The sequence below is a fragment of the Rhinoderma darwinii genome, chromosome 7, assembly GCF_050947455.1.
Source record: "Rhinoderma darwinii isolate aRhiDar2 chromosome 7, aRhiDar2.hap1, whole genome shotgun sequence".
NCBI classification, from domain to species: domain Eukaryota; kingdom Metazoa; phylum Chordata; class Amphibia; order Anura; family Rhinodermatidae; genus Rhinoderma; species Rhinoderma darwinii.
Window position 1 is genome coordinate 77,826,676 of NC_134693.1, and position 14,552 is coordinate 77,841,227.

The window sequence follows — 14,552 nt, forward strand, 5'->3', positions numbered from 1 at the left end:
TTCCAGTGCGGGTACACAGACGGACAAATATACAGCAATGGCGTACCTCAATCATCAGGGAGGTACAAGAAGCAGGACTTCATGCAAGGAAACCGCCAAGATCCTTCGCTGGGCGGAACAGAATTTCCCAACAGTCTCCGGCATGCACATCCCAGGAGTAGACAACTGGGAGGCGGAGTACCTGAGCCGGGAGCAGCTAGATCCCGGAGAGTTTTTTTTTAATTTTTTTTATCCAGAGATTTTTCACTACATTTGCATACGGTGGGGTTCCCTGCATGTGGATCTCTTCGCCTCTCTCATCAAGCACAAGTGCCCGGACAACATCCCCCAGAACCAGGGATACCAGTGCCATGGGAGTCGACACTCTGGTTCTTCCCTGGTCGTCCTTCAACCTCCTTTCCCCCTCCCCCTTCCACTCCTGCCTCGAGTACTGAAAAGGGTCAAGGACGCAGGAATCCCAGCCATTCTGGTGGCCCCAGACTGTCCTTGCATAGCTTAGTACGTGGTTCTCATTCTCCTGTTAGCAGACGCCCTGTGGCTGCTTACTTTGTGGCACGTCCTCCTTTCCCAAGGTCCAATGTTCCACTCTGCGTTACCTCGGCTGCGTTTGGCTGTTGAAAACGCAGTTTTGAAGTTCAAAGGTTTCTCTGATCCGGTCATTCAGACCATGATTAAGGCCTGGAAGACTCAATCCCAAAGTATTTACTATCGCATTTGGTTGGTTTATTTTAGGTCGATGTGAATCTTATCACGAATTCTGGCTTTCCTCCATGTCGTTTTGGATCAGGTTCTCAAATTAGCTACCAGGTTTTAGCCCTATCTATTCTTTTTCATTGCATTTAGTCTTTCCATGCTGCAAATAAGACTTTTTTGCAAGGAGTTGTCCATTGTGCTCCTCATCGGTCTCCTTTGGAACTTGATCTCAATCTGATCCTCGACTCTGTCCAGGCTGTACCCTTCGAACCTTTTGCGGGAAGTTTCTCTGAGGATTTTATGCTGGAAGGTAGTTTTCCTTGTGGCGATCACCTCTATCCACAGCGTTTCTGAGCTTGCAGCCTTGTCCTGCAAAGCTTTTTATTTACGGTTTTTCATAGGGACAAGGTGGTGGTGGTGGTACATCCGGTGCCATCCTTCCTAAGGTGGTTTCCTCATTCCATCTTAACCAGTTCAGGACCGGGCTATTTTGAGCCTTCAGGTCTAGACACCGTTTTTAGCCCTTTTTAGCACGTGTTTAGTTAAATGACTAACTTTTTTATTTGTTGGGCTAACAACGTGATTTTTGCAATGTTTTTTCTGTAGACCATGCAGGTTTTTTGTTTTTATAGACATCCTTTTTGCTATATTAGAATTTTTATTCATAGTTTGAAAATAGAAAAAAAAATAAGCTTTTTTTTAAGTTTCAGCAATTTTTTTTTTTGGTAATAACATAGTTTTACCCTAAAATAGACCTTTTTATTTGTGATCGTCATTGTCTACCTTAAAATGTAATATATTAAAAGTCTATATTAGGGGAATTGGTTCAGCGCTAGCGTTACAACAATGATTAGCGGGGGGGGACGGATGTTTTTTTTGGGGTGGGTATTTTTGTGTATTTTTTATTTTTTTTTGCACTTTACTTTACTATTTTTTTTTATTACTATGGTCTGTCCCTCAAAGGTCAAAAGGACCTTCTGGGAACTTTATGTATTTTTTTTCTTTCTTTTACAGCATCTTTTCCACTGGAGCTGCACAGTTACAGGGGAGATCAGCACCATGTTTTTCCACTGTAACTGGGGTTGCACAGCAGCCCCAGTTACAGGGGAAATCAGCCCTCTCATAGTGACGATTGTCACTAATAGGGCTGTGCTGGGTCTAGTTAGACCCAGCAGCAGTAGGTCCGTAACGGCACCCGGCGATCATGTGACCAGTCACATGAACACCGGGAGCAATAGAGAGCGGCGTGCCCGCTGTCTCTATTCCTATACACAGCGTTCATTGAGCACTTTGTACAAGTGATCAGAGAAGACAGAAGCAGTGAAAGCTCCTTCTATCTTCTCCTCAGGGTCCCCGGCAGTCAGCTGTAAAAAGTCTATGGCTTGGGTTTTAAGGACCCTGACCGCTGGCTGTAAATACACAGCCAGTGGTCGGGAACCAGTTAATGAGGACACTGTCCTTCCTACATTTTGACCTAAATCTTCTCATCCACAAGAACGTGCCTTTTATTGCCTTGATGAGGTCAATGCCCTTCAAGTCTACATTGCAGCTAGAAAGTACTTTCCGGAAGTGGAAGTCATACTCCCAATTTGTTCCATAGGGCCCTCGTAAGGGTGGTCCGGTTTAAAAGGCCACCATTGCTAGCTGGATACGTTTGGCCATTAAAAGGGTCTACTCTGCTAAGGGTAGGGAATCTTTCTTCCGGGTAACTACTTATTCTACGAGGGCAGTTGGGGCCTCCTGGACGGTGTGGCATTAGGCTTCTGCCTTTTAGGTCTGTAAAGCTGCCACCTGGTCCTTGTTACATACACACATTATATATATATATATATATATATATAATTTTTTTTTATTTTTTTTTTGAGATTCTACCATATCCATTCTTTTGCCGATTCTGGTTTGGGTCAGATGCTGTTGCAAGCAGCCATGGTTTAGGCTGCTCCCATGGCTGATTATTATTCCTTTTTTTTTTTTTTCTATCCCTGAGGGACCCCTTTAGGACGTTCCATAGTATGTCACCCAGTGAATACTTTAACGAGAAAACTGGGTTTTTGTAGTTCATCCCTTTCTCATTGAATTCACTGGGGGGACACCGGTCCTGCCCTATTCCTATATTTGTTACTTTTTTGGACTTCTTGAGGTTGCTTTTCTCATTGGAAACTTATTGTGTTAAACCTTCTCTGCTCTCCTACTGCTCTTGGTACAAACGGAGTAGCTGAGTGCTCAGCAGGGGGTATACAGTATTTTATTTATTTTTTCTAATCTATATATTTACCTAGTGTTAGCGGCCTATACACATGGTACTGTGTCCCGCAGTGAATGAAACACGAGGGATTTTACTTGTAAGTACAAAAATCCCTGTTTTTGCAACAAAAAAAAAACCACACATGGCAGAGAATCCCTGCTTGTTTTTGCCACATGTTTCACACTTTGCATTACAGAGGGTTAAATCCGCTGCAAAATCAGCATGTCATACAAAATATCTGCCACATCTGAACCTGGCCTAAAGCTCTATTAGACTACGTTTTGGAGATTTGCTGTTCTCAAACCCACTGAACTGTCCGTGGTAGAGGAAAGAAGTTGGTAATTTTGCATTTTAAATGTTTTTATGTACACCGAGGACTCCCTTCTCTAAATCAAACTAATGAAATGGTTTTGTTTGCTTTAGAAAGACTGTGACTAAAATGTTGGGTTGTTTAACTTTGTAGAAACTCTGAAGCTTCTGCAGAGGCTTCTTAAGTCTCCTGGTTGCAGAAAGATCCCAGTCTTGGTTCAAAACAAAGATGATGTTATTGTCACTGCTTCCAACTTCAGCTCAGAAAGGTACAAGTCTCCAGTATGAATGGGTATTCTTGATTATGTTAAAATTGGTATGGGTATATATGTTACTGAACTTGGGGACACCTAAGGCCACGTTCACACGTTTAGTATGCTGTCCGGGTTTAGCTGCGGATTCTACGTCTAAAGCATGACCGACTCCGCTTAATATCTGCGTGGAATAATAAATGCGCTGTGGATGTTAACATCCGCAGCATTGTCATTAGTGCTGCGGATTATCTGCATTGAATTACTATGGGGCTGATACACATTCAAATCTGTGGGACAAATCCGTTTCAGACGCAGAGTTTTAAAAAAATAAATAAAAAATAATCCTATGTGAACATACCCTTAGGCTTTGTTCGTGTCAGAGCTAGTCTCCATTCCACTGGGTTTCCATTGCTTTTTGATGGCAATAATGTAGTCCACAATTATATAAATTAATCAGTTGAAGTGGGCTTGGCTGTGCTAGTAATAGAATCATTGACGCTAATGATTTCTGATATAAAATGTTTAAAAAAAAAAAAAAACGTAGCACGAAATCTTTTGGTGTGGTCTTATTTTAGTAACCTATCAATGTTCTAACTTCGCAGGATGTGTCCGATATTTCAGATCTCAAATGTAACCGGGGAGAATCTGGATCTCCTCAAGATGTTCCTTAATTTGCTGTCCCCACGCACCAGCTCTAGGGAGGAGGAACCCGCAGAGTTTCAGATTGATGATACTTACTCCGTACCGGTAAGGTCAAATGTTGCAGACATCTGCCATTGATTGGTGAGACACACAGCACCACTACATGTCAGTCACCCCCAAAAATGTACACCTAGTGCAGTGCATGCTGCGGACGGGAAAAAAAAAAGTATGCGCTTTTAAATAACTTTTAAAAATAAATAAATAAAAGTGAAAAATAAAAAATTACATTTGTCTAATAATTTTACAGCCTAAATTCTTCCCATTGTGGTTTGTTCACACCTTGCGTTTGTTACAAAATTCCGCAGCAAGGCCCTTTCGGTCACAGCGTAAAATACGATGTGGATTATAGACTTGCTGCAGGTTTTGAAATCCACAGCGTGCCCTACCAAGTTGTGGTGCAGCTCTTTGGGTGGAATGTCCGCTGCAGAAATACTGCTACAAAAAAAAAAAAAGAGAGCTCATGCCTAGGGCTTGTTCACACAACTGATTTGCTGAAGAAAGTTTCCACACCATTTAAGCATCAACTAGTGTGTGTGTGTGTGTGTGTGTGTGTGTGTGTGTGTGTGTGTGTGTGTGTGTGTGTGTGTGTGTGTGTGTGTGTGTGTACACACACGTACTTAAATGGTAACTTATTATCTCTCTCTTTAGGGTGTGGGCACTGTGGTTTCTGGAACTACCTTAAGAGGCCTGATTAAACTAAATGACTTGCTGCTGCTTGGACCAGACCCACTGGGCAGCTTTACATCAATTGCAGTAAAGTCAATACATCGCAAGCGCATGCCTGTTAAAGAAGTACGAGGGGGCCAGACAGCATCTTTTGCTTTGAAGAAGGTAAAAAACCCTCAACTGCTAATAAGTTTATGGGCGGACATGACTACGGTTACCACTAAACTTCGACATTGTACTTAATCTTCAGATTAAACGTTCTTCTATCAGGAAGGGAATGGTGATGGTGTCCCCACGCCTTAACCCTCAGGCATCTTGGGAGTTTGAAGCGGAGATCTTGGTGCTGCATCATCCGACCACAATCAGCCCGCGATACCAGGCAATGGGTACTATATTTCTTCTATATCTAAAATATCAGATCCGTAAAACCATGTATTCTGTGCTATCTCAAAAGCCAGGTATTCGATTAGTAAGGGGGCTCATGCATGTACAAGCTTCGAGTTCCATGAACCACAATATGACATCCATAGAAGTCGATAGACCCATTTCATATGGAGTTTTGTGATGGATCTATACGGTATCCAACAGAAAAAAAAAAGCTGTTCACCGTTGGATGGCATATTACTGGTGTTGCCTACGGCTCAGTATGCCGCTGTACAGGCTCTAAGATCATGGCTCTGATCCGTGTTTGTTTTTTCATACTTTCAATGTCTAGAATTATTCAAATATAATCCACAATTCAGGATTACAACTAATTTGCCTGGTTTAGGAGTAGTTTGATAGTTACATGTAGGTGTGGTGGCTGTAGCATGTAATAAGTTTGGTCTCTCGCATTCGTTAGTGTATCTATGGAATTGTGCTTCACAATTATGAATGAATCCGTTGCAAATGAAAGGTTGTGTTTAATTTCTCCTTGTATTTTAACTTGACAGTACATGTAATCTACATTTCTATCATTCTGATATATTCGCAGCACAAGTTGCTGTGATCAATGCCATGTATGCTATGCTCAGTAGCCCGGTTTAATCAAGTCGATCTAATGTATCGGGCTCCCCATGTGACGCTATGAAGTGTGGAAATGTGTATAGCCATGAAGACTAATTACAAGGATTGAGTGCAGTAATCTGTACTACAACTGTCTGTATTCCCTCTTGTTTTTATCACTTTATTTGTTGAGGGAAAGTGGCATTGTTTTAATTCTAATTGCTTTTGTTATTTCTGAACAGAAGTTCTTCTAGAGAGACTGCTTTTCCTCTTATTTATCTAGAGAAGGGTCAGTACTAGTACCTTTTTTAGAAGCATGCAGCTGATACTTATATTTATAGAGGGCGACAATTGCTTTTGAATTATATTTTTCATTTTATAACCTATCTGAAGATTTAAAATCTAACCTATAAATCGGTGACTTCAGACATTATAAAATACATTAATGAGATATTCTGTTTTAGTACACTGTGGAAGTATTCGCCAAACTGCCACCATCTTGAGCATGAGCCGTGACTGCTTACGTACTGGTGATAAAGCTACAGTTCACTTCAGATTCATCAAGACACCCGAGTACTTACACATAGACCAAAGGCTGGTTTTCAGAGAGGGCCGAACTAAAGCTGTCGGCACCATAACTAAGGTATTCTTTGCTTAGAGTGTCTGATTGAGATTGCCAAAGTCCAGATAAATATTTTACATAAAGCTGAAGGGGACCATGACCATTTTCTCTTCCCCCACGGGTTACCCATGTGTACCCGCTCCAGTTCTAAAATAAATGCTTACATGCCATACCTGAAGGTAGGTCTATTGAATAATGAAAAATCTGCTGCTGCCTGTGGATCTATCTTCATAAATTCCCAGTGATCCGCTGTTATTGCCAAGGGATGCCCAACTTGAGTGGGTGACACCGCTCTGTATACCATCCTTATAGCCAGTCAACAGACTTATTATATTTATAAGGGTATGTTCACACGCAGTGTTTTCAGGTGTATTTTGGGGCATAAATGTCTGGAAAAACGCTAGCTAAACGCCTACAAACATCTGCCCATTGAATTAAATGGGAAAACGATGTTTAGATCAGACTAGGTGCTCACCCAAGTGTCAAGATTTGGAGTTGATGCCCCATTTTAAATATGTCATTCTATATCATTTACTTTTTGTAGAAATAGAATATAAGCATTTTCATTATTTTCTAACCCCTAGTTGTTACAGAGCACAAACAACTTGCCGATGAACTCCAAGCCACAACAAGTAAAGATGCAGTCCACCAAAAAGAGCCCACTTGGAAAGAAGGATGAACCGAGCCTGGGAACAGTAGTAACGGATGAGGTTTCTCCCACAGCTAGTGCTGCGCCGACGTCCGGAGCACCCCCACTGCAAGCACAGGTACAGGAATATACGAACCTTAGTTCACTATTTAAACAGATAAGAGGCAGTTTCTGGAAATACCAACTGTTCTAGAAAGTGGACAAACGGCAGAGAAATCTGACCTCGCAATGTGCAAAAAAAAAAGAAAGAAATTGCAGCTGTTATTGCTAGTGGAAACTCCATACAGCTGATCATTTCTTCATGGATCCCCCTCTTTATCCATTTGCCCTAATGCTGAAGCATATAAAAAGGTATCCACATTGCCATATACAGTGATTGTTCAGCAGCCTGCTATCTCCTTCACTAAACCATAAACCTACCCATTCTCCTTTCTGACTGAACGGACATCATGTCTCTTGAGGGTGGGAGATCAGCGACTTAGACATGTATGGTGCTAACTTATCCTGTGGTAGTGGGGGGGGGGGGGCAGTAGGATTAGACAGATTTAAGTCCATGTGTACAATCCTTGTTGTAGTCGAGCTGTCACCATAAACATGCGATTTGTTGATAGGACCCACTTGTGAACTGAACGTTAGTCTATTTATTTTTTTCTCATAGACTACGTAATCGTCTTACATTAAAACATTTCTGTTTACAGCCAAAGACAGGAGGAGGAGGAAGACGACGTGGTGGACAGAGGCATAAAGTGAAGTCTCAGGGGGCATGTGCCCCCGCAGGAGGTTGTTAAACATGACTGCTCAGCTCCTGTGTCCTTCCAACAGCGTGAACATGCCCTAATCACTATTTAATGGAAAGAAGCACACTCCCAACTATCCTGCAATTCCATACACATCAGCCCAGTGGGGCTCCATTGAATTACTATTGATCAGTGGCTATTCCAGTAGCCATTGACTGTAGTTTTTTATCGGTTTTGTGTCCTGACTTGCTGTTGAGTGGCCTTCAGGATGATTAAGAGCACGTGAATCCCATGCACAGATGGACTGTAGCTGTAACTCCTATAAATTGAATAGGATTTTAAGGAACGGTCTTAATTTTAAAAAAATCAGCCCCCCCCCCCTCCCTGAGAAGCAGATTGGTCATCCTGTATAAAATGGAAGAGAGCAGCCTTATGTGACCGCATGAGGAAATCTCTCCCCTAATACAAGAATCTGGTTAAAATTTCTGTTTCTTAACATTTCCAAGTAAGAGACTTTCAATAGATTATTTAATATAAATGTATGGGATTTTATTTTACAAATCTTTTTACTTCACGTCCATGTTTAGTTTGGATTGTTCTGGAACTGTGCATTACTTTTGTTTCCGTTTCAATAACTGTAACATAAGGAATAGCAGAGTTTACTTTTAAACATACATTTCTCAATGCATAAAAGTTAATGTTTCTTTATTTTAAAGGCTTGTCACGTTCTACCATGGCAGCTTGTTTTAACTAGTAATTTGTGTACCAGTGCCTGTCTTTTCCAAGACTGAGCTGTAAAAATGAATAGATCTTAAAGGGAACTTTTCACCTGCCCATGTAATATGCACTGCTGCACAAAACTTGTCTCACTTTAAAAAAAAATTCTATCCTGCTCCGTTATGTAGATATCGGTGCCGTTATATTTGGTGCCCGATATGTAAATAACCCACTGAACGGTCAATGGGTCGTGTAAATGGCATGGAGGTGTGTTGCTTATCGCTGTGACACTATCCAATCCGCTATGGACAGTGTCACAGCGGCTTTCTTCACTGAGTAGAGTGTGTGTGTGTCGAAATAAGAAGAATTATTCTTCACATTCTTCTCCTCCTCTGTTCCGTAGTGGCGGCAGAGCAGTGCGCGCATGCTCTCCTCTCCCCAGTTCTTCTCAGACCGTGAAGGAGGCTGCCGTTACACTATAGCTGATTGGACAGCGTCACAGAGAACTACCACGCCCCCATGCCATTTACATGCCCCCTTGACATTTCAGGGGGTTATTTACATATCGGGCGCCAAATATAACGGCACCGATATCTAAATAACGGAGGAGGATATTAAAAAAAATAAAGTGAGACAAGGTTTGTGCAGCAGTGCCTATTACATAGTGCACATGTATGGGCAGCTGAAAGGTTCTCTTTAAGGCTGCCCGCTAATGCTGTGTTCACATCACCGTCGTTTCCCGCTGAGGGGATCCGTCAGGTTTCCGTCGGGTTAACCCCTCAGCGGAATGGCAAACGAAAACTTCAGCCTCCGTTTTCCTCACCATTGAACTTCATTGAAGTTCAATGGTGATGGAAACCTAGCTAATAGTTTGTCTGTCAAGGCGCTATTGGTTCCGTCAAGAACGGGAACCCTGTCACAACGGTGACAAACGGAAACTATTAGCTAGGTTTCTGTCACCATTGATATCAAGCTTAGGTTTCCGTTTGCCTTTCCCTTGAGGGGCTAACCCGACGAAAACCCAGACTGATCCCCCTCAACGGAAGGGCAACAGTGTTGTGAACGAAGCGGTGTTTGTGCTTAATCTGCTGCATTGTTGTAGGTTGGATATACCACCACTTAATGATCAATGGGGGGCTCAATTGCTAGGACCCCCACTGGGGATGCAGTGGTAGTTTAGCATTTCAGCTCCTTGATTGATTTCCCCTGTACAGCAACACCCCAGCCACCCTCTGTGTAGGTTACGAACACTGCCCTATGAAGCGGTGTTGCCATACCCCACACAGCAGGTGGTCAGGAGCACTGCTGGGCAGGAGAAATAGCAAAAGGACATCTGTCCCTTCAGTCTTGGGATTGGTGGGGGGTCCCAGACTTATGACCACCATCAACCATAATGTTATTGCATATCCTAGCTATATACCTTAACAATAAGTTAATTCCTTGCATAACTATCCTGTAGATCAATATGCCTCACCGAACTCACCAATTGACTGCTCTGTGCCAAAAGTCCAAAACTGATCTAGATAGTTGATGGGTTGTCTGGTTTAGAAAACGCATATGCCCTACTTGAGAATTCTGAATTCATAGATTGGGTTCCCTTTTCAGGACCCTCATCTATTAACCAGATTGGAAAGTAACTACCATGTATGTGCATTACAAGGACAATGCTGTAGGGAAACTTGAACACATGCTGCCGGTTCCCCCCACAGATTACAGCTAACTTCTGAGGGAAACCCTGTGATCTGCTTACCACAGGGGACACTTCTAACAAATGGGGACCATCCAAAGCACACAACTCCCGAATACCATCGTGTTATAGATTGAGACCTTCATTTACTTGGTAGCCGGATATCAACTTTGTTTTGCAGGAAAACTGGTTGCATAGAATTAGATTGCTAACGTGCAGATCTGAAATATGGAAGAAATGGCATAAAAAAAAACAAAACCGTTTGTTTTGCACACTTAAAATTAAAAATCTTACAAAGATACTTTATTAAAACTGTACGGATTTAAGTCCCCTTCACAGTGGTCCCGGAATCTCCGTGCTTGTGCTGTAGCGGTGACGGGCCGTCACAGGCTCCGGTAACACTGAGCTACCTCCCCCTCCCTGTGTTTGCGAGACTTGTCCTAAGGGGCTGGCTGCCTGGCTCAGTTCATCAGCCCCTTTCTGTTTCTTTAAATCAGCCGTTCTAGAAGATAGGGCTGGCTTGGCTGGTGAACTGAATTAGGCAGCCAGCTCTTTTATTCACGTCACGGAAATGCAGAGAGTGGGAGGAACTCACTGGAGAGTGACGTCAAGGCTACTGAAGAAGCTCCAAACTTCCAGGACCACTCTGACGTACTGAAATCGAGACATCCTTGCAGTTTTAAAATTAAAACATTGCGGAGAGAAATTTTATTTTACATTTGCAAAACCATAAACAAAACTTCTTTTGTCAGACATCCCCTTTAACAATTTTGCCTATTTCTTTGCAACTGCATTTGATGTAAAATTTGTGGATGGAACGTTTTTGACATAGAACTGGTATTTGTACCCTTGGTCATATCTACAATGGTTTTTAATCTTTTCCATTTGTAGACGTGTGACAGATAGAGAACTGAATTCTACCCTTAAAATATTCTGTATAAATTCACTGTAGTTACTAATTTCCTTATAGTTTTCCCTCGAATTTGTATCTAATATTCACTGCGTATCATATCACCAGGGATATATTTTGTTACAATTTAACCATGGTTCATTCATTTGGCAGTCAAATTATGACAATATGTCTTTATTTCTAGTGCTTGCGCACTTTACATTGACAACATAAATGTAGCGAGGTAGATCAAAATTTCTGCTCTGCCTGTTTGAGTAATAAAAGTATTTTTTCTGTTTGAATAATTTTTATAAAAATATAAGTTATTCGAAAGATTTTTCCAAGAAATCCAAAAAGATGAGGATCTAGTAGCCTCACATCTCTATGCTTGCTATTCCACTCTGTTTGGGCTGGTAGTAGGTAGACACACAGATAGTGCCCACATTTGCTATATCCCCTGATCTCCAGCACCCTCTACTTAGGTGCAAGGAGACTACAGAGTGGAATAGCAAGCCTAGAGATGTGAGGATACTAGATCCTCATCTTTTTGGATTTCTTGGTAAAATCTTTTTTGAATTAACTGAATAATTTATTACTCAGACAGGCAGAGCAGAAATTTTGATCTACCTCGCCACATTTATGTTAATGTAAAGTGCGCAAGCACTAGAAATAAAGACATATCATTGTCATAAAAATAAAGACACATAGACTAATTTGACTATGGCAAATGAATGAACCATGGTTAAATGGTAACAAAATATATCCCTGGTGATATGATATGCAGTGAATACAAAATATTCAGTATATATCATTCTAGATTTTAATTAAACTTATCCTTTATGTAAATGGAGAATTAAGCCACCTTTTTGTTTTTCTTTATGGTGTATTCACACATGTAACGCCCTTGCTGCGGTTTTTCATTAAAAAAAAAAAACAATGCAATTTGACCGACCGTGTGCATATCCTAAAAGCTCATCCAATAGTCAAATTTGCTGTTTCTCGTTAGTGTTCACTTGGGGACAAAGTACCATGGGTATAGGCCGCTGACACTAGGTAAATATAAATAAAAAAGTGTGGCTCTGCCCAGTGGGCTGTACCCTCTGCTGAGCACTCAGCTCCTCCGTTTTAGCGTAGGAGGCAGACTTGTCCTGCGCTGTAGGCAATTCTGCTAGATTTTTTTTATTATAGTTTTTATTTATTTTTATTCTTTCAGGTGCAGGGTGAGTCACCCGTGTGTTCCACTTGGTGGATGCCCTGCGGAAGGAATTCCCACTGTTTCAGTGGATGTCTGGCATTCTGGCGGTAGGCTCTGCCTACCTCAGTGGATGCCAACCTCTATGGTGGATGTTCCCCCGCCGTTGTCACCCAGTCCCCTATTACCGCACCGGTGGTTGAGGGAGACTGACAGCCACACTATATGTCTGCGCTTTCAGGAGGGGTGACAGGATACGCCTGAAGACGACCAGCAGGTAATTTCGTCCCTGGCTTTGGTTTTCTGCTAGGCAGCAAGCTGGCTCGCCCCTACCCACTCTTGTCCCCGCTATTTTCCCCACGCTAACGTTTCTGATTGGTTGCCAGGCAGGACCTGAGTCACCGGTACTAAACGCCATACACTGAGCGGTGTACAGAGGTCATACAGCTGTGGAAACGTTCTTCCTTCAGGGGGAAACAATCACCTACGGGGTTTGGTATGGTAGCCATTGGCTTTAGTGTTTTTTGTAAAAGGCTCTAAACTTGTCTTCAAAGGGAAAAGCTCCTCAGACCCAACACGAACTTTGCGTGTATGCGGTGCAGTGCTAAGTTTCCATGCGGGCCAGTTGACCCAGTCTGTGTTCAATGCCCTCCGCCTAAACCACCACAGGACTCTCCAGCTCCCATGGTTAATGAGCATATTGCCCTCCAGTGGGTGGCTTCCATCACCCAGATGCTAGATAATCTAGACCGCCTCTCTCAGGCCACGGCGGATGCCTTACAATGTCTTCGTCAGCAGTTAGCGTCCCAATTGTCTGACCCCTCAGGCACTGTAGTCAACTCAGGCCCACAGACACACTTGTCTAGATTGTACTCGTTCTAGTCCTCCCAGTGCATCCCGCAAGCGGGCCAGGAAATCAAGGAGATATCATTCTTCCTCTGATTTCTCTTTGGACAAAAATGCTGCAGAATGAATCTCATTCTCTTCATTCAAGAGAAATATCTGAACCAGCTTCTTTAGAGGATCTCTCACTCTCTTACTTTCTCTGTGAGAGATATACTTAAAGAGGCTCTGTCACCACATTTTAAGTGCCCTATCTTGTACATAATGTCATCGGCGCTGTAATGTAGATTACAGCAGTGGTTTTTATTTAGAAAAACTATCATTTTTGACGGAGTTATGACCTATTTTTAGATTTATGCTAATGACTTTCTTAATGGACAACTGGGCATGTTTTACTTTTTGACCAAGTGGGCGTTGTGGAGAGCAGTGTATGACGCTGACCAATCAGCGTCATACACTTCTCCCCATTCATTTACACAGCATATGGTGATCTTATTACATCAATATGTGCAGCCACATAAACACACAGTAACCTTACTGAAGTGTCCTGACAGTGAATATACATTACCTCCAGCCAGGATGTGATGTGTATTCAGAATCCTGACACTTCTATAGCATTTCTGTGAGATTTACAGCAAGGCAAGCGTAATCTCGTGAGATTACAATGTAACCTGTCATTTAAAACGAGATTATGTTTGCCTTGCTGTAAATCTCAAACGCTACAGGAGTGTCAGGATTCACGTCCTGGCTGGAGGTAATGTATATTCACTGTCAGGACACTTGAGTAACGTTAATGTGTGTTTATGTGGCTGCACATAGTGATGTAATAAGATCACCATATGCTGTGTAAATGAATTGGGAGAAGTGTATGACGCTGATTGGTCAGAGTCATACACTTCTCTCCACAACGCCCATTTGGTCAAAAAGTAAAACACGCCCAGTTGTCCAAGTAAATTTGCATAAATCTAAAATAGGTCATAACTAAAAATCATAGTTTTTCTAAATAAAAAAACACTGCTGTAATCTACATTACAGCGCCGATCACATTATGTAGAAGATAGGGCACTTATAATGTGGTGACAGAGCCTCTTTAAAGGTCATGTCATTCAAAGCCTCCCCCTTCAAGGAGTAATTGTCCCAGTACCAACTCCATAACTGTTTGAAAGGGTTTTATTCAAATCTTTTTACAGTACAAAAGGAGGACGGATCCCAATGACCCATTTTGGATCTATAACGTCTCAACCAACCTGTGAAGATTTGAACGTTTCACATGGAGTCTCTGCTATCGGTGGTTAGTTCGTTGGGGGTCTACAAGTTCCTGACCTCAATCGACATAAAGGATGCTTCTCTTCATGTTCCCATT

The 14,552-nt window shown here is 42.1% G+C and overlaps 1 protein-coding gene across 3 annotated transcripts in view; it reads left to right on the plus strand.

Moving 5' to 3' along the window:
* Positions 1–8,779, plus strand: part of GTPBP1 (GTP binding protein 1) — a 46,155-nt gene extending 37,376 nt beyond the window's left edge. For all 3 annotated transcript variants that reach the window (XM_075833586.1, XM_075833584.1, XM_075833583.1), the window contains exons 6-12: positions 3,402–3,516; positions 4,104–4,248; positions 4,852–5,034; positions 5,120–5,255; positions 6,318–6,496; positions 7,060–7,242; positions 7,823–8,779. In XM_075833586.1, coding sequence (XP_075689701.1) covers positions 3,402–3,516; positions 4,104–4,248; positions 4,852–5,034; positions 5,120–5,255; positions 6,318–6,496; positions 7,060–7,242; positions 7,823–7,912 — 1,031 coding nt within the window. In that variant the 3' untranslated portion in view covers positions 7,913–8,779. The remainder of the gene's footprint in view (positions 1–3,401; positions 3,517–4,103; positions 4,249–4,851; positions 5,035–5,119; positions 5,256–6,317; positions 6,497–7,059; positions 7,243–7,822) is intronic.
* Positions 8,780–14,552: the final 5,773 nt, after the last annotated feature.